A 23,820-nucleotide genomic window follows, 5' to 3' on the forward strand; every position below is an offset into this window, starting at 1 on the left:
CCGGAGGGGCCGCGCTGCGCCGCGGGGGCCGGGCCGGGGGCCGCGCGGGCCGCCCGCAGTCCGGGCTGCAGCCCCGCAGCTTTGCGAGCCCCCCCCGGCCCCCCCTCCGCCCCCCCCCCATCCGGCCCCGGCGCGAGCCTCTGCCGCAGCAGCTCCGTTTCACGCGCATCTCTCTCTCTCTTTTTCTTGTTCCAGAGAATTGGAAGCTAAAGCTACCAAAGACGTAGAAAGGAATCTTAGCAGGTAAGATGGGCGAGCTCTTCGTCTGTCGCCCCGTGAATCGTGTCTTTCCACTCTGGTTCGCCCTTTCTGGGTTTAGAAGTTCCCCGGTGTCATTTTCTCTCGCACGCAGGGGACAGGCATTCGGCAGAAGAGGCCAGAGGGAATATTGCATGGAGCGATTGCGGGGAGATGCGTAATTACGCATGTGTTCCTTTCTTTGGGGGCAAAAAACAGCGAAAAGCAATTCTTGTAAACTTAGTTAAAGCATTCTCAGCCTTTTAGAATTTAATTAGGGGACTTGTGTATTAATTACTATTGTAAATGGTTGCAGGCATTGTGTGACTCATGATTGAGGCCGCCCTTATGGCGGGCTGTCAAACTGTTTTGGCTTCCCCGTTATTACTTTGTAACTCAAATTGTTGCCTTTATAAAAAGATACTATGTGTTCGCATTTTTTCCAACACATTGTAGTCGGCCGGGTTCTGTTGCACTGGAAACAGTTTTGCCCTTGAACTTCACCAAGCATAAACTGCGTTTTGTTTTCTTTTGAAACTACATTTGTGTCTACGTTCGGTGTGTGTTCTTTTTATCAGCTGGTAAAATAATTAAAATCTGTTCCCAGTAAGTGGTTATCGTTCCTTTGGGGCCTAAGTGCTTTTGCACTGGTAACTTAAATCTTCTCCACAAAGGGAGTTTTTTTGTTTTTTAAACGATGCCTTTATGGAAATGTTCAGCGTTATTGAGCTGTAATTGCTTAAGCATCAGGGCATTGCACTGTACTTAACTCTTTTTCACATTCATGTTGTCTTACAGTCTTTTCCTTTCTTATTCGCCTTTTTTTTTTTTTTTTGCATCATACTGGGACACTCTGAGAAACTTCTGGATTAATTTAATCAGTGAGCAGCTTTCACTAGGATAGAATAAAATGAAATTTCTCCTGTCTCAGTTCTTAATGTAATTCGTGCTTCGTGACTGTTTTTAGGTTTATGTTGAGGTTATTAACACTCACAAATCAAATCATGTGAATATTTTTCACCACATAGAATCATTCCAAATTGCTGGTCTTTTGAGTTTTATAGCTATTAATCTGTTAAAGTGATCATTAAAGAATCTATTCAGTTAGTGAAGGATGGGCGTTATTGGCTTACCAAATAAGAGATTTTTTTGTTAGAGTAATTACGGCATTATTTAAAGGAAATTAAGCTTGACATCACTGACTAAATTACTGTTCGTTGGACATTTAACTAAGTTTTGTTGTCAGAAGCTATTAAAGATTTGTTAAGATATGAAACCATTAAAGAAAACAGGTTGAGTTTTTAAGGTGTAATTTCATTAGCCGCAAGGAGCTTGGAGTTTGGGTCTATTTCTTCTATTTTTGCTTTGTCAGGTAACTATATCAGTATAATTCCTATGGAGGTATTCTGAGACTTGATTAAAAATTGTCTCTACCACAGGTATAATTTTTATATGCTATTACAGTTGGATAGAGCTTGAGGTTTCTGTATCAGAGTTTGAACCCTGGCTCTGCCACTTACAATATGACCTTGACTTGGCAAATCACTTAGCCTCTCTGTGCCTAATCTATAAAACGAGAGGTTTGGGCCAGCCAGTTGCTAAGTCTGTAGGCCCTTGGGTTATATAAAAGGAAGTCACATAAAGGCCTCGGAAATCTAGTAGGCAGACTAAGAAGTATTAAATAAATAACACAGGGTAAATGATGTAGGGGTCAAAAGAAGATACCCTCCCCTTCATATACTTGAGGATCTTTAGTTGATCAGAAGGAACGAAAAAGAAAAATACTTGTCAAGGAGGTTACGAGGCAGTGTGTGCTAAGAACCATAAGAGGGGAACATTTCCTAAAGGTTAAAAGTGTTCTGAGGAGGGAGAGATGTGATTAGATGGGCAAATGCTTCATTTCAACTCTCTCTAGCTCCATGCTTCCTTTTTCCCAGATAAGAAGAGCCTGTCTGACTTTACACGTTCGTGCTCTCCCCAGGAAGTCAAGGCAGTATTCTGTATTCATTTAGTAAACATTTCTTGAGCATCTTTCATGTTCCAAATGCAAAACTAGGCACTAGGGAGGGGAAGAACGGAAGCAGGTAAATTTATTGAATGTTTACTATCTGCCTGACGCTCTTTTCTGAAGACTTTACGTGGACTCATCTGGTCCCTGGAACACTCTGAGGTGGGTATTATTATTATCCCTGTTTTACAGATGAAGAATTTGAGGCACAAAGAGGTTAGGTAACTTTTAGGAGTCCACGCCACTGGTAATTAATTGGAGGAGCTGTCAAGCTTTGGACTATATTGTATTGTCTCTTACTAGAGGCATGGTTCTTTACCTTGAAAAATTTGAAAATCTCTTTGGGGAGGCTGAACTCACAGATACGTGCAATTTTTCTAGATTAGAGTTTCTCAACCTGGGCACTGTTGACATTGCAGTTTAGATAATTTATTATTGTGAAGTCTGTGCATTGTGGGATGCTCAGCAGTGTCTGAGGACTCTCCACTCAGTTCTGACAGTCAAAAATATCTTCACATATGCCCTATGTCCCGTGGAGGGCAAAAATCACTCCCACTTGAGAACCACTGTTTTAAATCTTTCTATTTCCTGATGATAACCAAAGATTTGGATTTTTAACGTGAAATCTTTAAATGTTAAATTTACCATCTTTTAATGGGAGTTCACACCCCATTGTGTGGACCCTCAGTTTGGAAACTCTATCTCTGAATGTCAGAGATGTATTGCGATTCTCCTTTTCCTCTGCTAAGCTGCAAATCCTCCTCAAGACGGTGTGCCAGGTAGCCAGTGCCATTTAAACAAAATTGGCACAAGGGATAAATTAGTTTACCACCCTAGGTAAACTATCTTTCTTAGTTCACTATTGGCCATTAAAATTGCTACTTGATGTCAGTGTCCTGGGCATGCAAAAGAGGGAACTATAATGTCTACATGGGAGTGATCACCGATTGAACTGAACTTTAAAGAATGGAGTCAGTGTTGAAAGGCAGAGAAGAGAGTAGTGTAAGAACAGCAGCAGAAATAAAGGCGCAAAATCCAGAAAGTACAGGGAATTTGTAAATAACAGTGAGTAGTTCTGTTGGATTGGCATATAAGGGTGGGGACAGCTGTAGAGATTCTTGAATATCAGGTTGAGGACTTTTTGCCTAGATCTTTAGATAGTGGGGAGCTCTTGGATGTTTTGGGTTGGGTAGTGATATGATAGAATAGTAACAACTAGTGATCTAGGCATGACCTGAATTAAAGTGGGGGCAGAAAAGGGTGACATTAGAAGATACTGAGGAAGTGGAATCTGGGATTTGGCAGCTAACTAATCTGGGATTAGTTGTGAGAGGAGTCCAGATACACAGGGGTCTTGGGTGAATGGGAGATTGACCTACCCTATGAACAGGTCAGAACAGAAATAGGAGTTTGTGTAGAGAAGATGATGTTACATTTTCCAGTTGTAAAAAATCTCTTCTAACACAACTGATCTAATTTTAAAAAATATTTTGGAGGCCAAAGCTATAGAATCATTGAGTATTTAGAGCTGGACCATAATGTTAAATAGAGACCAGCCAGTAGTCTGCCCCATTCATTTTACAAATGAGAAAACTGTGGTTGAGACAGATCCAGTAACTTAGTCAAGGTTATATCTTCTAACAAGTGACAGAGTTGGGATTCAGACAGGCCTTTTGATTCTAACTATAGGGTTCTTCCAACTATGCAGTATTTTATTTTATACTGCACTATAGAAAAAAGATAACTTTGACTTCTCCGGTCTGAAAATAAAGAACAATGGTCTTAACCATATTTTGTGCCTACTCCAGTAATGAATTTACTGTAATGTAGGGTATATTGTCTAAAGCAGAAGTTACATGCTTCATGTTACGCTGATTCTTTTTTCTCCCAAACTCAATTATTAAATGCCATTATACAATAAAAGTTGTTAAAGATGATGTAGTACCATACAGTGTAGCATCTAAACTGGGACAGCTTTATCTGAGACACTTGTGCCTGGGGCAAATGCTATTAAATAAGAAAAGACTAGGGACAACAGGAGTAAATCAGGGAATTAGTTTTCTCCAGATAAGGTGGACCCGGCTCTTGCAGTTCATCAACCTTTATCTGAAAAAAAAAGTGATCTTGTGATTTTGTTAAGCTTCTCTGTTGCTTTCCTGTGATGTGGTTTGTAGGCCAGCAAATTCATACCGGTAAGTTTCTTTCTAGCCTAATTTGGCAGCTGTGTGGTAAATTAATTGATAAAATAAATGCATCACAAACTGTAAGCTTAATTTTAAAGTGTGTAACAACCCTCTGTGGTAAACTTAAATATAAACATGATTAAAAAATCTGAATATCAGTCTATAATCTCTTGTGAATTCTGGCATCAGAAGTACGTCTGCAAGTATAAAGTCCTTTACGGATCTGTTTTATGACAACCTCAAAAGTATTGGCCGAGTCTGGAGAGGTTAAAACAGACGTGTGCCGTATGTATTCTTCTCAGACTCACTTATGAGAAGTCTCTCACTCAAAATCAAGAAAATATCCTCCCATTTAAAATTTTTAAAAAATCATTCTAACCATCAGCAAAGTAGAAAGAATAGTGCATAGAATACCTGTATCTCTCTCTGGGTTTACCGATTAGTGTTTTGCCACATTTCTTTTATCATGCCACTTCACCCCTAAAGAAGACAACCTGTATCTCCCAAGAACAAAGGCATTCTCCATAACGACAGTTAACTTATTACGCACGGGGAACTTTAACTTTGTTACAATGCTATTCGATCCATATTCAAACTGTTTCAATAATATCTTTTCAGATGTTTGTTCTTATCCCTCAATTCCTTAATCCAGGGTTGCGTTTAGTTTTCTTGCCTGTAATTTCATTACATCAGGAACAATACCTTATCCTTTTCTTCTCCTTTCGTGACGTTGACATTTTGGAATAGTCCTGACTAGTTTCTGCAGGCTTCAATTTGGATTTGTCTGATCATTTCTGTATGATTAGATTCAGGTTAAACCTTTTTGGCAGGAACGTCACAGAAGTGATGTGTTTGTTCTGAGGGCATCACATCAGGCTCCCTCCCCCACCATTTTTAAGCAAATTAACAGGAAGTTTACCCAGTACTTTTGCCTTTACACTAACTAATGTTTCTTTCATTTTAGGATATGCCAAACAATTAGTTTAAACTAAGATAAAATTTTAAAGGGTTGCTAGGTCTTCTAATTACAGGTCTTCATGTTTAAATTGATCAATTGTAATGATCGCAGCTTTTTTGAAGATTTATTGTTAGACATAAAAGTTGCTTGTTTTCAGCTTTCATCAGTGATAAACTGGTAACCCTGCTAAGAAAATGAAACACATATCCTGGGCTTGTGATACATGTTTTTACAAAGAATGCCCCATTGAAGTTAGAGTGGCATTGTGCCACCAAAACAGGGGTTCTCATCCTGGATTCCACAGAGTGACCATAGATGGTATGAAGTACTTTGAAAAATTGCATTGTGTGCTTTAAGAAAGATGGTCCTTAGCATTGATCAGATTTCAAAGATTAAGAAACTGTGTTATAGGGAGGATGTCAGAGGAGTGAAATAATATCAATAAAAAGGAGATTTCAAGATTCAAAAGAGAGAAAGTAACATTGACTGTGGCATAAAATAAAAAAACTCTGAAAAGAAATATAGTTTAAATTTCCTATGAAGGTGGTCTTATTTTTAAAATGATTTGCATGTTGTGTATGTGAGTTGGCTATGAAGCAGAAATCCCAGCCTTTCTACTCTTGTAACTAGGGAAAAGCATTTTGAATTTTCAGCAGTAGTATGTTATGTGATGATGACTCAGCTGACTTCCGTTTCAAGTGGAATGTTCAAAACAGATTGAAACCTGGTTAAGGAATTTTATACTTTGAACCTTAGAAGATATTTTCTGCAAACAGCAATTGATTGGATTTTGTATAATAACAAACAAGATTAAGCCGAGTCGCTTGTTTCGCTGTTCTTCCTGGTGGTTTTGAGTCAGCTAGCATTTGTCGTGCAGCTTGCTGCAGTGACACTGAATGCTTTTATAATTTTGACATCTCTGTTTTGGTGACTTCGGTCCCTTCTTTCTCTTATTCTTTTGAAGAATCCCCCTGAAACACAAGGAAATAGTGCTGTGTGGTGCTGAAGTATGCACTGATTTTAAATATATCTTTAAGCATTACAGCTGTTGGATAACTGCCTATACAAAGGATGTCAGAGGAATATGTTTTACTTAATATTCTACTTGTGAATCCCTAGGCAACATGAGGCATATAAGTGAGAATCTTACCATGTAAAGATAGAAAGGGACATAAATGTGCATTCTTTATACTGCTGCAGGTTAATCATCCTCAAGTAACAGTTCTGAGCCTGCCACTCACTATTTCTTAGAACTGTTTGCTGGCTCCCCAGTGACTGAAATTTAAGCGCAAAGACTTGTCTGTGCTCAGCTTATCTCTTTAGTTTTATCCCCTCTACCTCTTGCCCTATCCTCAGCTTCTTCTCTGAAGGTTCCTTCAATTTTTTAAAAACGGCTTTATTGAGATAAAATTCACATACCATAAAATTCACCCTTTTAAAAGTAGACAATTTGGTGGTTTTTAGTACCTTCACAGAGTTGTGCAATCATCATAACTATCTGATTCCAGAACATTTTTATCCCCCCACCTCAAAAAAAAAAACCCATATCTATTAACAATCACTTCCCATTCACCCCTCCCCACAGCCCCTGGCAACCACTAATCTGGACTGTCTCTGTGGATTTGCCTATTCTTGACATTTCATATAAATGGAATCATGCAATGTGTGGCCTTTTGTGTCTTGCTTTTTTCACTTAGCATGTTTTCAAGGTTCATCCATGTTGTAGCATATATCCATACTTGTTTTTTTTTTATGGGTGAAAAATATTCCATTGTATAGCTATACCACATTTTGTTCATTCAGTTATCAGTTGATGGGCATTAGGTTTGTTTTCACTTTGGGCCTATTATGAATAATGATGTTATGAGCATTTGTGTACAAGTGTTTGTGTGGGCATAGGTTTTCACTTCTCTTGGGTATATACCTTGGAGTGTAATTGCTGGGGCATATGGTAATACTCCTTAACTTTTTGAGCAACTGCCAGACTGTTTCCAAAGCAGCTGCACCATTTTACATTCCCACCAGCAATGTATGAGTGTTCTGTTTTCTCCACATCCTCACCAACACTTGTTACTGTTCTTTTTTATTGTAGTTATCTTAGTGGGTAGGAAGTGGTATCTCATTGTGGTTTTGATTTGCATTTCCCTAGTGACTAATGATGTTGAGCATCTTTATGTGCTTATTGGCCATTTGTGTATCTGATTTGGTGATATCTTTTTTCAAATCCTGTGCCCATTTAAAAAATTTGGTTATTTTTTTTATTGTTGAGTTGGAAGAATTCTTTATGTATTCTAGATAGAAGTCCTTTATTAGACACATGGTTTACAAATATTTTCTCCCATTCTGTGGGTTGCCTTTTCACTTTCTATTTTCTTTTTTAATTTTTAATTTTTTTTAATTACAGTAACATTGGGTTTTATCACTTTCTTGATGTTGTCCCTTGAAGCACAAAAGTTTTAAGTTTATATGTCCAGTTTACCATCTTAACCATTTTTGAGTATACATTTCAGTGATTATTAAGCACTTTCACAGTTTGTGCCACTATCACCACCATCCATCTCTGCAACTTTTTTCATCTTGCAAAACTGAAACTCTGTACCTATTAGACAATGACTCTCCATTCTCCTTTCAAGCCCTGGCAGCCACCATCCTACTTTGTCCTTATGTACCCCAGCTAAGTGGAATCATAGAGTATTTGTCCTTTTGTGACTGGCTTATTTCACTTGATACAGTATCCTCGAGGTTCATCCATATTGTAGCATATCAGCCAGTTGATTTTTGTATGTTGATCCTGTATCCTTCAGCTGTGCTAAACTCGTTTATTATTTCTAATAGTCTTTGTGTGTATGTGTCTTCCTCAGGACATTTTATGTATAAGATCATGTCTGTGAATAGAGATAGTTTTATAACTTCCTTTCCAGTCTTGGTGCCTTTTATTTATTTTTCCTACCTAATTTTTCTGACTAGAACCTATAGTACAATGTTGAATAGAAGGGGCAAGAGCAGACGTTGTCTTCTTTCTAATCTTAGAGGAAAAGCATTCAGTCTTTTTTTTTTTTTTTTTAAAGATTTTATTTTTTCCTTTTTCTCCCCAAAGCCCCCCGGTACATAGTTGTATAGTCTTCGTTGTGGGTCCTTCTAGTTGTGGCATGTGGGACGCTGCCTCAGTGTGGTTTGATGAGCAGTGTCATGTCCGCGCCCAGGATTCGAACCAACGAAACACTGGGCCGCCTGCAGTGGAGCACGCAAACTTAACCACTTGGCCACGGGGCCAGCCCCGAAAAGCATTCAGTCTTAACCATTTAGTATGATGTGAACTGTGGGCTTTTTGTAGATGGCCTTTATCAGATTAAGGACATTTCCTTCTATTCCTAGTTTGAGTGTTTTCGTCTTGTCATGAAAGAGTGTTGGATTTTGTCAAATGCTTTTTCTGTGTCTGTTGAGATCATCATGTAGCTTTTGTCCTTTGTTCTATTAATATGTTGTATTACATTGATTGATTTTCGTGTGTTAAACCAACCTTGCATTCCTTGGATAAATCCCACTTGGACATGGTGTATAGTCCTTTTTATATGTTCCTAGATTTGATTTATTAGTCTTTTGTTTGCGGATTTTTGTGTCTGTATTCACAAGGGTTATTGATCTGTAGTTTTCTCTTGTGTCTTTGCCTTCTTTTGGTACATGGTACCTGATTTGGTCTGGTTTGGAATCTGGAATTTAGGTTCTTTAGCTGTTGGTTTGGCATCTACTTCATTCTGCATTGTGCTATAATAATTATTTTTGTATATTCAGTTCCATTTTCATTTTTTCTTTTTAATTTTTTTCCAGCTTTGTTAAGGTATGATTGACAAGTAAAATCAGTTCCCTCCCCACCCCTCAGCAGTTAGTGTGCTGCCCTTGTGTGGTGTGTTTAATTTTTGTTGAGATATAATTGACATCTAACTTTGTGAAAGTTTAAGGTATACAACATGCTGATTTGATACATTTATATATTGCAGTATGATTACCACTGAAGCATTAGGTAACACCTCTATTGTGTCACATAATTATCATTTCTTTTTTGTGGAGAGCATTTAAGATCTAGTCTGTTTGCAACTTTAAAGTATATAATGTAGTATTGTTGACTATAATCACTATTGTTTGCATTAGATCTGCAGAACTTATTCCTCTTCTAGTTGCAAGTTGGTACCCTTTAACAACATCTCCCCAATTCCACCACCCTCCAGCCCCTGGTAATCACCATTCTACTCTCCGTTTCTACAAGTTCAGCTTTTTTAGGGTCTGCATATAAATGATATCACACAGTATTTGTGTTTCTCTCTGACTTATTTCACTTAGCATAGTGCCCTCAAAGTCCGTTCATGTTCTCACAAATGGCAGAATTTCTTTCTTTCTCATAGCTGAGTAATATCCCTGTGTGTGTATATAGATATAAGAAAACACATTTTCATCTATTGATGGACACTTAGGTTATTTCTATATTTTGGCTATTGTGAAGAATGCTATAATAAACATGGGAGTGCAGGTATGAGTTTTTGATACTCTGTTTTCATTTCCTTTAGATATATACCCAGAAGTGGGATTGCTAGATCATTGGTAGTTGTATTTTTAATTTTTTGAGGAACCTCCATTCTGTTTTCCATAGTAGGTGAACCAATTTACAGTCCCACCAACAGCACACACAGATTCCCTTTCCGCCTGTCCTCGCCAGCACTTATCTCTTGTCTTCTTGATGATATTCCTTCTAAGAAATATGTCGATTCCATTTTTTACTGCGTGCTCTCCCTTCTTTGTGGCAACCTTAACCTTAGCCCAGTGCGCTGTTTTGTACCTAGTCTCTTGTAGCTACCATTTAGTATACACTCAGTATGTGCATCTGTTAAGCACTTCCTCTGCATTACCTAATTTGATCTTCACAACAGCCCTTTGAGGGAGGTACAATTTGAGGGAGACCTCTTTGTAAACGAGGAGTTGGAGACTTTAGAGAATTAAACAAGTTGCTTGCACAAGTAGGTAGTGGAGTTGAGATTAAAGCCCACTTCTCCTTGGCATTGGAGTCAGAGCCCTTAGCTGTATGCTGTGCTGCCAGGAAATGGTTGTTAGAATAGATTTCCACTGGTCCTTAAAAAAGTAGAATGTGGGTAGAAGTAAGAGTGAAGAGAGTGCATGTTTGGTGGTGATGATGGGGTTAGCGTGTTAGTAGAGGCAAGGAAGCAGGGATTGGCATTTAATTGGAGTGCCCAATGCTGGAGAATACATAGTAGTAGAACTGGTTTTTGTCCCCAGAGCAGTAATTAGTCCTATTTGGAAAAGTGAGTTTAACATCTGAAATAGTTAGAAAATGAGGATTGTTTAATTAGAGGTCAAGGGTGAGGTTTTGTATGTGTTGGAAAGAATCATGAAGGAACTAGTAATTAAGCCTCAAAAAAGGAGTCGAATTTAGGAGGGTAGTTTAGCAAATGGAATTTGGGGTCAGACCATACAAGTCACTTAGACTTTCTGATCCTTGGTTTCTTTAAATGTCAAATGGGAATAACGTCAGTTCTCTGTTTCGAGGTTGTGGCTTCAAAATGGATGCTATCTCAGAGTACTTTGTAAATTATAGAGTGCTTCTTTCATTCTAGTGGGGTGTGTGTTCTCTCAAATTTCTAATCTCACCAACTGTCCTCAATAGGAGCTTTTTATTTTAAGATAATTTCAGACTTAGAGAAATTTTGCAAGAATAGAACAAAGAATTCTTGAATATTCTTCAAATGTTAACATTTCACGACATTTGCTTTATTCTTTTCTCTTTTTATAAACATACTGTTTTTTTCTGAACCATTTGAGATTAACTTGGAGATATATGTCCCTTTAACCCTTAAAAAGAAATATTTATTACCTAAAATCAAAGACATTTTCTTAGTAACTACAGTACCATTATCGAAATTGGGAAAGTAGTATTGGTGCCGTCCTAATAGTGAGTCTGCAGACCTTAGTCACATTTTGCCAGTTGTCTCAATAATGTCTTTTAAAGCAAATAAAAAAACTTTTCTGGTCAGAGATTCAATCCAGGAACACAGGTTGCATTTAGTTTTCATGTTTGTTTGGTCACCTGCATTCTGGGACAGTTTCTCAGCCTTAGTGTTTGAAGACCTTGATATTTTTTAAAGAGTACAGGCCAGTTACTTGGTAGAATGTCCCTCAGTCTGTATTTGATGTTTCCTCTTGATTAGATTCGGGTATGGATTGTTGGTAGACCGATGTTGCATGTGATTAGTGTGTCACAGCAGAGGTGCATGATGCCCGTCTACCCCATTCCTGGTGGCAGTAACTTCAACTGCTGGGTTAAGGTGGTCTATGCAGAGTTTGTCACTGTACAGTTAGTATTTTTCCCTTCATAATTGATAATTATATTGTTGGGAGAACTTTGAGACTATGTAAGTAACTTGTTTCTCATCAAGATTCTTGCCTGAATCAATGAATTGCCAAATAGTGATTTTCTAAGTCTGTCATTCTTTCTACATTAGTTGACATTCTCCTGTAAGATCTGTCCCTTTACCCTATGCATTCATCCATTCATTTATTAATATCAGTAGAGACTCACGGATTCTTACTTTTTTCAGTGAGTTATAATCCTTTACTAGCATTATTGTATTGCTCAGATTATAGGACCACTGGAAGCCCCCTTCAAGCTCAACCTCCTACTTTTTGAAGAGATCCACACTGTGTATCTGGATCTTCACTGCTACCTCTTTATATCCTATTTTCCTATTTCCCGTTCTTAAGAGGAAGATGCTGACTCTTCACTACCGTCTGTGTCTCTAAAGTTAAGCCTTTTGCCTATGCTTTATGATTCAAAATGAAATACTGTCTAGAAATACACACTGTTGCTGCCACCCTGACTCTTCTTTTCTCCTCATAGTCTTGTCACAAATAGGTGCTTTTATTTGTGGGTGTGTACTTCCAGAATTTATTTATGCAAATACAAGCACTTGGGGATATATAGTCTTATCTCTCCCCCCTTTTTTAAGAGATTGCCACTTGAGCTAACATCTGTTGCCAATCTTTGTGGGGTTTTTTTCTTATTCTTCTCTTCCCCAAAGCCCCCCGTACATAGTTGTATATTCTAGTTGTAAGTGCCTCTGCTTGTGCTGTGTGGGACACCGCCTCAGCATGGCTTGATGAGTGGTGCTAGGTCCGCATCCAGGATCCAAACTGGCAAAACCCTGGGCCGCTGAAGCAGAGTGCGCGAACCCAACCACTAGGCCACGGGGCCGGCCCCTCCCCGCTTTTAACACAAAAGATAGTATACTGAACCTTAGTTTCTTTCCCGATTAACTATACACCTTCCAGATCCTTTGATACCAGAACATGGAGACCTTCTTTATCTGTTTTACAGCTGGAGAGGATTCCATGTTATGGATGTGTCAGTTTTATTTAACTACAACACTATTTGCAGATATAGACTGCCTTTAAGTGTGAGCTAGCCTCTGTCTGTTACACCATCTATTATTATCTTCTCTGATATGTTTGTTCTTTATCCCCTTTTCTAGCTGCAAATATGTACTAGCCTTTCTTATTTTAAAAATAATCCAAAAAACTTCATTTTTTTCCTCTTCATATCATTGCCAAAGTTTTTGAAAAACTGATCCGAACCCCCGACTCTGCTCTTACCTATTTTTGCTGTAATTAGGTTTTCATCTCTACTATTTGCTGAAATTACAATTTTGAGGGTTACCAGTGACTTTCTATTATGTAGTGCTAGACTGGCTTTGGTGATTAATCTAGGTGTAGGAGGACAGGGAGGAGGAAAAAAAAGAGGAGTCGGCAAACAGATAGAAAAAGAGGAAGCAGAAGGCTGGGAGAAAATAGAATAAAGTGTAAGGGAAAAAGTAGGTGGAAAAACATTTTTTGGCAGAAGGTGTGAAATGTATTTTCATAACTAGCTTGTAACATACAACTGACTTCTGTTGAAGATGAGCTGGCTTATGGTAAGTTGGTGACTGATGGGCTAGTGGGCCCTCTGCAAAGTTGCCCCCTATTTTCTTTCCTAAAGCGTGATAGGAACATCTAACCCCTTGTCCTATTATGATCATTTCTGACAGCAGAGCCTCCATTTTAAAATTTTTGCCTTCTAAAATCTGGAGTTGTCATTAACATCTCTCTGTTTTGTCATTTTTATTAATGTTGTCAGCTATTCCAATTTCTAATGATTATCCTGGATTTATTTTTTGCTTTTCATTTTCACTGCCAATATTATGGTTCTGGACAGTACACATTTACTTGGATGGCTGCAACAGTGTTCTCACCCTATTCAGCCAGTATATTTCTTACTTTTCCCCAACACTTATCCCCGCTTTTCTATCCTCACTATCCCCATCAATACAACTCACTGAAATTGCTGTGCCAACAACTCTCCGTGCTTTGCTGGTGTCCTTGCCCTTCTGTGCTCCCTTACCTGAAAAGGGCCGCCTCTCTGTGTGTAGAAACCCTCCGTCTTCTTCAAGACCCAAGTCAGTCTTTACCGCTCCACCAACCCTAAGCCTTCCATAGCCATAACAGCTCTCATGCACAGCTTATTTTCCTAAACTTGTTTACAGCCTCTACCAAATGATTGCTTTTTTCTTTCTTTCAGGTGTATTTGGTGGTTGTTCCTACAAAATTGTGGTTTAAAATCATGTTTTCTACTTGGGTTCTCCCAGTGCACAGCAGGCTTCCTGGCTTATCGGAATCCCTAAGTAATTCTTATTGATTTATTGATTAGACATTGTGTAGGTTATTATTAAATTATTTTGATGCAAAGTCAGCTCTTCCAGGTACCTTGAGGGTCTGCTCTCCTCTGCTTCCCTTCTGTACTGTGGAAAATGTGTACTCTTTAATGGGATTTTCTTTTGGTTTTTCTGGCAAATGACATACTGTTCTGGATCCTGACCTTTTTTTTTTTTGACTCAGCAGTGTGTTCTAGAAATCTTTCTATGCAAAATCATGCTTGTCAGGGATCCCCAAGAGAAGTCTCAGGCTTGATGATTCACCAGGAAGACTCACTCATGGCTTATAGTCGTACTAACGGCTGTGCTTTATTGCAGTGAAAGTATACAAAGCAAACTTGGCAAAGTGAAAAGGCACGTGGGACAAAATTTGGAGGAAACTAGGTGCAAGCTTCCAGGAGTTCTCTCCCTGTGATGTCACACAGGACATGCTTAATTTCTCTAGCATCAAATTATGACACTGTGTAAAATGTCTACCAGGATAGTTCATTAGAAATTCAGTGCCCAAGGTTTCTCTTAGGGGCTGGTTATGTAGATACCCTCTGCCTAACATATACCAAAATTCCACACTCCCAGAAGGAAAGCAGGTTTTCAGCATAAACTGTGTTGTTTGTGCAGTTTATCCTTATCAGTTAGGGAATGGTGGGAACCTTCCTGAAATCCAAATTCCTTGACATCAGCCAAGGACCAAACTTATTGTGCTTTGATGATCACAGTCTCAGACCTGCTGGGTTAACTGTTTTCTGCACACCATGGAAATCTGCAACCTCCCTCCTTTTTTAAAACTACTGTGTGGTCTTCCATGGTAGGGATACATTCTGGTTTGTTTAACTTTTCCCTATTGATTGGTTTTTAGGCTGTTATTTTGCAGTGTCTGTTTTTGTACAATTCCTTTTCTAGAGGGTTAGATTGGAAGTGATGGGTCATAGCATAGTGACATTTAAAATTTTAGTATTAATAAATACTACTAGATTGTTCACCAGAGGGCTTTCCATACTTCCAACAGCAGTTTACAGGAGTACCCTTTGGAAATGATTACTTTTAATGATACTCATGTTGGAAATGTAGAAAAACTGACCGTTAAGCATCAGGAAGAGCAGGACCAGGAAGGACATTCTAGATCCCAGGTGTATCCTGCTGCCATTATGGACGTTTGCCTTACCCATTCTCTTCCTGCTCCCAAGACTCTTGTTTCTCACACACATCTACTTCTTCCTCTGTCTCTAATCTTTCTCCTTGTTGCCTTTAATTATTGGCGTGAAGGCTTGTGATTTTTTTTGTCTTTCATTATAGAAAACTTCAAACATACACAAAAATAGAATAAGAAACCTACACGCACCCATTACTCAGTTACAGCAATTGACAACATTTTGTCAATCTTGTTTCATTTTTCTCTTTACCTTTTTTTGGGGGATGGGATGGGGCCTGGAGTAGTGAGAGCACATTTTAGACATTGTGGTGTTTTAAAAAACGTTTTTTTGTACGGTCACATGTTGCTTAATGATGTCCTGAGAAGTGTGTTGTTAGGCGAATTTGTCATTGTGCAAACACCATAGAGTGCACTTACACGAACCTAGATTGTGTGGCCTCCTGTACACCTAGGCTCTGGATGGTACTAATCTTATGGGACTATTGTCATATATGCCATCCCTCGTTGACTGTAACGTCATTATGCGGTGCATGACTGTGCTAATTTACAGAAATAACGCATGATAAACCATAACATTTTAAATAGAGTTGTACTTTTTAAAAAACTTAATTTCCCTAAATACTTGGTTCAGTTGTGATGTTATTCTGATGTTCCTAGTTCAGGAAGGTATTTCTTCATGTCTTTCTCTAAATTTGTATAAAGTTAGACAAATAGACAACTTAAGAAAAAATATGTGGGGCCGGCCCTGTGGCTGAGTGGTTAAGTTTGCATGCTTTCACTGGTTCGGATCCTGGGTACCGACATGGTACTGCTCATTAGGCCATGCTGAGGTGGCGTCCCACATGCCACAACTAGAAGGACCCACAACTAAAATATACAACTATGTACTGGGGGGATTTGGGGAGAAAAAGCGGGGAAAAAAGAAAAGACTGGCACCAGTTGTTAGCTCAGGTGCCAATCTTAAAAAAAAAAAACATACGGGATAACGTTCACATTTCTGCAACTTGCTTTTTTCATTTAACAATATCTTAGGGACATTCCTTGAAATCAATAAACAGATCAACTCCTTTTTAATATAATATGCTATGTTATGAATATATAGCCACTTCTTTATTGATGGACATTCAGTTTTTTTGCTTTTCAGCCCTGTGAACCTTGCAGTGAGCTTTCATGTGCATATGACCTTGTGTACTAATGCTTTATTACTGTAAGATAGATTCTGAAGAATTGGGGTGACTGGTTAGGATATGTATAAACTTGAATTGTTAAAACTGTTACCACAGTACTTTCCAAAAGGTTATAGTGGTTTTCCACCAGCAATATAAGACAAAACCTCTTAACTTTCACTCCCTCCAGCACTGGATATTATTACTCTGCAAAATTTTTGCCAATAAAATTAGTAAAAAAGAAATGGTATGTATTATAGTTTTAAGTTGGCTTTATTAGGAAAAAAAGCAATTTATTAAAAAAATAATATATTGAGTGGGGTTTATACTAGCAAATGCAAGTGTGGTTTAATACTAGAAAATCTATTGATACAATTAATCATATCAGTAATCAAAAGACAAAAATCTTATAACCATTTCAACAATACAGAAAAGAAATCTAACATCTAGTACACACTCATGACTGAATCTCCTAGCAAACTAGAAACAGAGAACAGCCGTTTACTTTTTAAATATTAAAATTTACTCATTTAATATTAATACTTGAAATTTTTTAACATTTAATTTTTTGAATACTTATCTTTCATGTGGTTCAGAAATTAAAATATATAAAAAGGTTTGTAGAGAGAGATCTCTCTTCCTCTCATCCCCCATCTACCTAGTTCCTCCTGCCCCCTCCCCCACAATCACTATTAGTTTGTTAGGTGTTCTTTCAGAGTCATTTTATACACGTACAGGCAAGTATGATGCATATCCTATCTCATGCTTTTTATGCAAATGATAGCATACTATGTACTCTGTCATGCCCCTTGCATTTTTCATGATGGGTTTTTTTTAAAGGACATTTTGCTCATTTCTGATAACTTTCTAGCTGTCTTCCTATTTCTCTCTCTCTCTCTCTTTTAAACTATTGAACTCCTCAAATGTGGGACCTTACAGCTGTTCACTAGTTGTGGTCTAGTTGTTTCTCCTACATCACCTTCCCACAAATGTTCACAAAATAAAAAATAGTGAAGTTACTCTCTTAAAGATCACCACTGCCTGGTCCCCTCTTGTTAAAACCACTGGCTGTTCACTCTTTGTTTTTGATTCTCTTGCTGTTCTTCCTCCTCGTTACATACTTTCTTGGAACTCTAATACTTGGTGTTTTCTGAAGTACATTCTGTTATAAGTGTTCTGGTGGAAGGTAGAAGGAAGTAAGAAAAGGATTGTGGAGACACACAGTCTGGGGAAAAGATATGCTTTAAGTAAGAAGATCTATTACTTAAACTATCTAAAGGAGAAGGATTCTCTGTGGCTCCTGAAAAGAGCTAGTACTTTATTTTGGGAAGTATCATGGTCTGGGGAAAGGAAAGGCCATGACTTGGAGAACCTGGATTTGAATCTTAACTCCACCCTGGGTTAAGCTATATGACCTTGGACAAGTCACTTAACCTTTCTGAACTTCAATTTTTTTGTCTGTAAAAGGGACACTTTACCTATTGTTTTTTTAAAAGTGATAATTAAATGGGAATATACGTGAAAGTGCCCAGCATAGTCATTAACATTTTAATCACTTGGAGGTTGTTCTCATTCCTAGGTCCAGAACTTGCAGATTTGAGGTACCTTACTACTCACCTTCAAGGGATGAATGTTGTGTTTGTGGAGTATGTATCAAATATGATGGCCCTCTTAGACCTATCAGGTCCATCAGTCCTTAGTCCTTTTGATAGATGTGGTAAATGATAGAGTCAGATGTCTTAAATAAATTTCTATTAGCATTTAAATCCTGAAAGCCAAAGTCTTTGGCACAGGTGGTTGGTTTATTTATATATTTTTTTTCCAGTTGGCTTTCTGAAGGAAGAGATGTGGTAAAAGTTTGATTAGTTGGCTGTGATGACAGTGTTGAAGAATAGAACTTTTTTTCTCTAAGCTTTCAGTATCGGCTGATATTGTAGCAAATATTTCCTTGAGAGGAAATGTGGTACATCTTTTAAGTACTGAAGAGACCATTTTTGTCCAGGAAAACAGTTGCTAATCTCATCAAAAAGCCTCCAAAACGAAATTTGTGAAGGGGGAAAAATTCCAGGTAAATGGTAAGGGAACATCCCGTAGAGTAAAATTATAGTGACATAGAACAAGATTAGAAAAGGCCACATATGTAATTCACAAGGGAACATGAAGAACAAATATTGAAGATTCCTAATGTTTCTGCATAAAAAGTGCCAATAATATCTTGACAAAAGTAAATGCAGTCTTCTGGGTGCCACTGAGAACTGGGGAGAGGGGTTCGTGACTAGGCATTTGAGCGCTTCCTAGAGGCACTGTTAGGCACTCCTCATTTAGTCATTATAAAAGTGTTATGAAGTAGATGTATACGGTAATTTATCCCCAGCTTTAATGAAGAAACTGAGGCCAAAGAAGGTTAAGCATTTAGATCTAGTAATCAACTTTTGATAGGTAACATGGCAATGATATAACTTAATTGCCTTTGTTTACTAATTGTTCTCTTCCTCGCATATGCTGTAGCTTTCTTGATTGTTCACTTTTTCAGGATTATTGTGTGAGTGAGCTTGCCCACTCTCATCACCTCCCTCACACAGAATGGGAAAGAGAATGAGTCATGGTTACAGTTGGCGCGAATCTGTTTTGCTACTCTGTTAGCCACGTGACAGTTCTACTTGCAACAAAATGACAAAATATAACAACAGTTATCATACTCTTCTTCCAACTTCTAACTGATTTTATCAGCCATATACTTAACCTTACTAAATTGTCATCTATCATACATAATGTCACTCATGTTTTCACTGTCTCTCTGCATCTCCACTATCTTCCATCTGTAAAGCCGAAAATTTTGTATAATCTCATTGTAGTACACTTACAACACACCTTTCAATTTCTTATGTATTTTCCTATCTTTCTCATTTTATCTTCCACTGCATCGCCACTAGCATATGCTTTCCAGCCTTATAAATTATTTGCAGTTCTCCTGATGTCTAGTTCATGTCCCTTGAATCTCCTCTTGTCTGTCTGATATCCCCTCTGGAAAGCTTCCTCAGGGCAGAGTTAGGTACCTTGTGTGTTGATTTTCTTCAAGTATGTGATGATTTTTGTTTGGTTGTTGATACTATGAATGAAGGTTTAGCTTCTAGACTCTAAGGTGATTAACATAGTAACTGGAGTGAGTTTCCTCTAATTTTGTATAGATTTCATTACCCACTAGGCTCCTAACGAGAACAGGAGAGCTGAGGCTGAGTTCTGTATGTATGAAGGGTGCTGATTGGCAGGCTTTACTTTAGGGTGTGTTGGATGGGACTGGCAGTAGTTTCCAATAAGAAAGGCTTTTTGACCTGGGCACCAAACCCATTGTAGAAGCTCTACCGCACTCCTGCCAATGGTTTAGTTTCTTTAGAGAGTGTTTCTTCGGTTTTAGGCTGGATTCAAATGCAGCTGCTACCTGTGGCCATGTAGGCATGGGGATGGAAAGTGAGTGGGAGGAACTGAGTAGTTGTGGTCTTTCTATTCCTTAGGCATTCCTTTGCTCTATGCCTGTTTCTGCTTTCCCAGCTCTGAACTTGGTGCCTCTCTAGACCTCCACCAGAGGATGGCACATCCATCCATTCAGGGCTTCTCTTGTGTTTATTCTTGCATTGTAGCTTTTTTTTTGCTCTTGTTTATTCAGCAGCTCTGAATAGATTTGTTACCCTTTTTCCTATCATTTCAGTAAGGTAGAGTGGAAAGGAAGAGGCAGACACATTTGTCTGGTTTATCATTTTGAAATCCTGAGCCAGAGGTTCTGTAGACAACTTTGAGCATTTGTGATTTTAAGAATTGAAACATGCTTATATAATGAGTTTTATTGATTCCCAAGTCTTGATAGAATAGTTTGGAATGTTTATAGGATATGAAGTTATTGTAATGCTGAAATACATCATGTATTTATGAATAACTTGTGTTCTAAAATTAGTTATAAAGCTTTTTAGAGCAAGAAAGCCCAAAGGTCCCATAGATGCCTGGGTAGGAGAGGACTGTGGGGTAGTTCCAGGCATTGCCATTGGCTGCTAATTGATAATTGGGGCCAGAATCAAGGTAACTCTGGCTTACATGGTATTGTTTACATTCTAGAATTGGAAGGAGTAACTTGTTTCCCAATGTAAAATTTGCTAATTTTAGGTTGCTTTCTTTGATATGACATTGAGATAAAAGCTCTACCACTTGTGTGTTACTAAAGAAAAGTACTGTATAGTGGCTCTATAGTTAGATTTAGTTTGCAAGTTGTGTTTTATTTCAATAAATAATAAAAGAATAATTTATCATGTCTTCTAATAAGAGTGAAAATGAATCTGTATGCAACATTATTTTTATTTCTTAATACATTTTGGGAAAGTTAATTGCAACTGTGTGGTTCAGGGATTTAGTGCAAGAAGAAGAACAGTTGATGGAAGAAAAGAAAAAGAAAAAAGACGACAAGAAAAAGAAGGAAGCTGCTCAAAAGAAGGTAGTATATGTATAAACTATTTATATTAAGCAATTTAAACAGATTTAAAAACAAAATTACTCTTATTGGATTTTTTAAAGCATTTGATTTAATGTTTTAACTTCAGTGGAGATTCATTTTAATATCTAATGTCTTTGAATATGCATATATAGTAACTTGCCAAGTGTGTACGATTTATTGCATAGTTATTTAATCTTGCCACTAGTTTTTTCAAAGGTAAGTGCTTTATATAGGCTTTATCTTTCAATTAGCTGTTGCTAGGTTTTCATGATACATTGTTTTATAAGTGAGAAGACCATGGAATTTGTAGCTGCATAGACAGGATTTAAAATCTGGGTCTCCCACATAGCATACAGAACAATGTGGCCTTAAACTTTATTTAGCCTCTCTGGGCCTTAGTTTCCTTATGTTTGTAAAGTGAGAATTGAATTAAATGAGATAATGTAATACATAACACAATAATACACATAATAGGAAATAAAGTGTCCGTTTTCTTTTCACTTTTCATTCGGTACCTGGGCTGATTTTCAAAATTTGCAGTTTACGTTAGGGTGTTTTAAAATAACCCAAAGACACTATTTGCTGCAAAATACCTCTAGTCAGTACGTTGTCAGAAACTGTAACCAAAGCAATACTAATTGTGGAAAAATAAAATATTATGTAAAGATTTTTACAAATTAGAAAGATTGGTGACAGATAACTAACCTGGCAGTCATCTCCTACTGTATCAAGGTTTCCAGAACTTTAAAAATGTTCTAAAAGACCCAGTGAAATTACTGTTCCGTTTCTCATTTCTGTATTCTAGTGAAAAATTATGATTAATTTTTAATATATACCTCTTTTGTGCCAGACACTGTGCTAGGAACTGGATATAGACTACAGCAACATACTTCTCTTTACATTATTTAATAGAGAAATACGTTATTTAATAGAGAAAAACACAGGAGACAAAACTGTGGTAGGTAGGGAACTGTTGAAGCACAGAGAGAAGTGCTTAACTCAGCCTAAAATGGGGCAGAGGTACAGGGAACTTTCCTTAGAATAGAAATTTGCCAAGTGAATAAGAAACAGAGAAAAGGATTCCAAGCAGAGTAAACTCAGAAGTGTCCATAGCCTGTTTGTGTTCAAATGTGGGTTTTGATGGGGCAGGGGGAAAGCCAAGGGTAGAAATGTCAGGGGATGAGATTGGAGAGGTTGATGGTAGCTGTCAGCTCTTCTTGGGGTTTTGGTCATTGGATGTTGGGGAAAACACTGAAGACTTTTTAGTAGAGTGACACAAAAGTTTGTATTGTAGAATGTTTACCTCGGCAAATTGTGGAATTGGGTCAGAAGGGATAGAAACTAGAGACTGAAATACTAGTCGTGGGCCTATTAAAAGAATCCACACAATTTGAAAGGATATGAAGGAAGAATAACCTAGATTGACTCTTAGGTTCCAGATTGGGTGACTGACTATGTCTTGGGAGCAAACCAAGTTAGAGAATACACAGAAAGGGGAAAAGAGATATAGTTCAGTTCTGGATATGCTGAGCTTAGGGTATCATCAGCATGAACTGTGGAGGTGTAGAGTTAGGCGCGCTGGAGGATTAAGTGATGAGATAATGGGTGACCCTACTCGGAGGCCTTTGGTTGCTCTCAGGAGTGACTCGGAAGAGATGCATTGGTAATTGTCATAGTTAGGGTTTGGAATAAGTTTCTAGCTTTGGCATTGACTCTTTCAGAGGCCTGTTGGTATAAGACGGTCTTTGCATCTAATCAGTCTTTGCTCAGGATTTGTTAGGAAACAGTTGTGTCCTCAGTAAGTCTAAGGTTGAGGGAAGGCTTATCAGACTTCTATGGTGTGAAGGCCATTTACTTAATGAGAAGAGCTCTTAAGAAACTTAAGAGATTTGTGGAGGAAGAAGTAAAAGTGTACTTTACATAGAATCGGTAGTTGGCTAGCATCTGAGTGTTGGATTAAGCCCTGCTGATCCCTACTTCTAAGGAATTTAAGATTTAGCTGGTAAGTCAGGATGTATGTGAAATGGCTAGAGAAGAGGCCTAAGGAATTAAATAATAAAGCATGTTTATTTGGAATTGACCCTATTTACTGAGGAAATTCTAAGAAAGGGGGTTCACTGGACTGATTTCTTTAAATATTGTGTTTTTAAAATATGTAGTGTGGGTATAATTTTTAAATTGTAACATATACAAATAATGGCTCTAATTGTTAAAGTTCATCTTTATATTTTTTCATAACCAAATCTCCAAGTCACCAAGTCAGTGTCTTTAATACACGAATGATGATTTTTGTGCCATTTGGCTTCTCACCAAATCTGAAGTGACACCTCTTCATATTCTTTCCCTCTCTATCCCTGTCTCACCCCATTGTTCCAATCTCTCACCCTAACCATGTCCTAGAACCATCATCAGAGGCTTAGAGATACAGGGAGTTTTTTCTCCTTCTGCTAGATCTTCAGCATTGATAGAGTATTCCTGTCTGTCTCATAATAGCCACTGAACACTATAAAGGAAAATGTAATACTGCTAATAAACCTTAAGTGTAGTGAGCTAGACTGCCACTGTAAATAAGACTGTTCTTCAGATTCTAAATAACTAGCTTACAACTGAATTTGAATACGCTATTGGTGAAATGAGGACAGCTGGTATTTCTATAGGCTGTTACCAAATAGCTGTTAAAAAACAAAACAAAACTCCGAGTTGGCACACTTGTATCCCGTATGAAAGATTGTGAGTCACAGGAGTTTGAAGACAAGTTTCCTCAAGCTTGTCTTCTGTCTGTGTTGGAGCCAGCAGGTGTATCCCAGGTAGGTGTCAGGTATCTACGTGAGCCAGGGCGGCAGGCCTATTTATATAAACATTGGAACGTAAACTCACTACAGTAAAAA

General features: G+C 37.9%; 1 protein-coding gene across 7 annotated transcripts in view; it reads left to right on the top strand.

Annotated features, from left to right (window-relative positions):
* TNRC6A (trinucleotide repeat containing adaptor 6A) overlaps positions 1–23,820 on the top strand; it is a 101,185-nt gene that overhangs the window by 745 nt on the left and 76,620 nt on the right. For 5 of the 7 annotated variants that reach the window (XR_006889304.1, XM_046665722.1, XM_046665723.1 and 2 more), the window contains exons 2-3: positions 196–243; positions 20,845–20,932. Coding sequence is in view for 4 of the 7 variants with exons in the window: in XM_046665722.1 (XP_046521678.1) it covers positions 196–243; positions 20,845–20,932 (136 nt within the window). In the remaining 3 variants the exon portion in view is untranslated. The remainder of the gene's footprint in view (positions 1–195; positions 244–20,844; positions 20,933–23,820) is intronic. The other 2 variants (XM_046665730.1, XM_046665729.1) reach the window with 1 other exon arrangement.

Source organism: Equus quagga, chromosome 7 (genome assembly GCF_021613505.1).
Source record: "Equus quagga isolate Etosha38 chromosome 7, UCLA_HA_Equagga_1.0, whole genome shotgun sequence".
Taxonomy (NCBI): domain Eukaryota; kingdom Metazoa; phylum Chordata; class Mammalia; order Perissodactyla; family Equidae; genus Equus; species Equus quagga.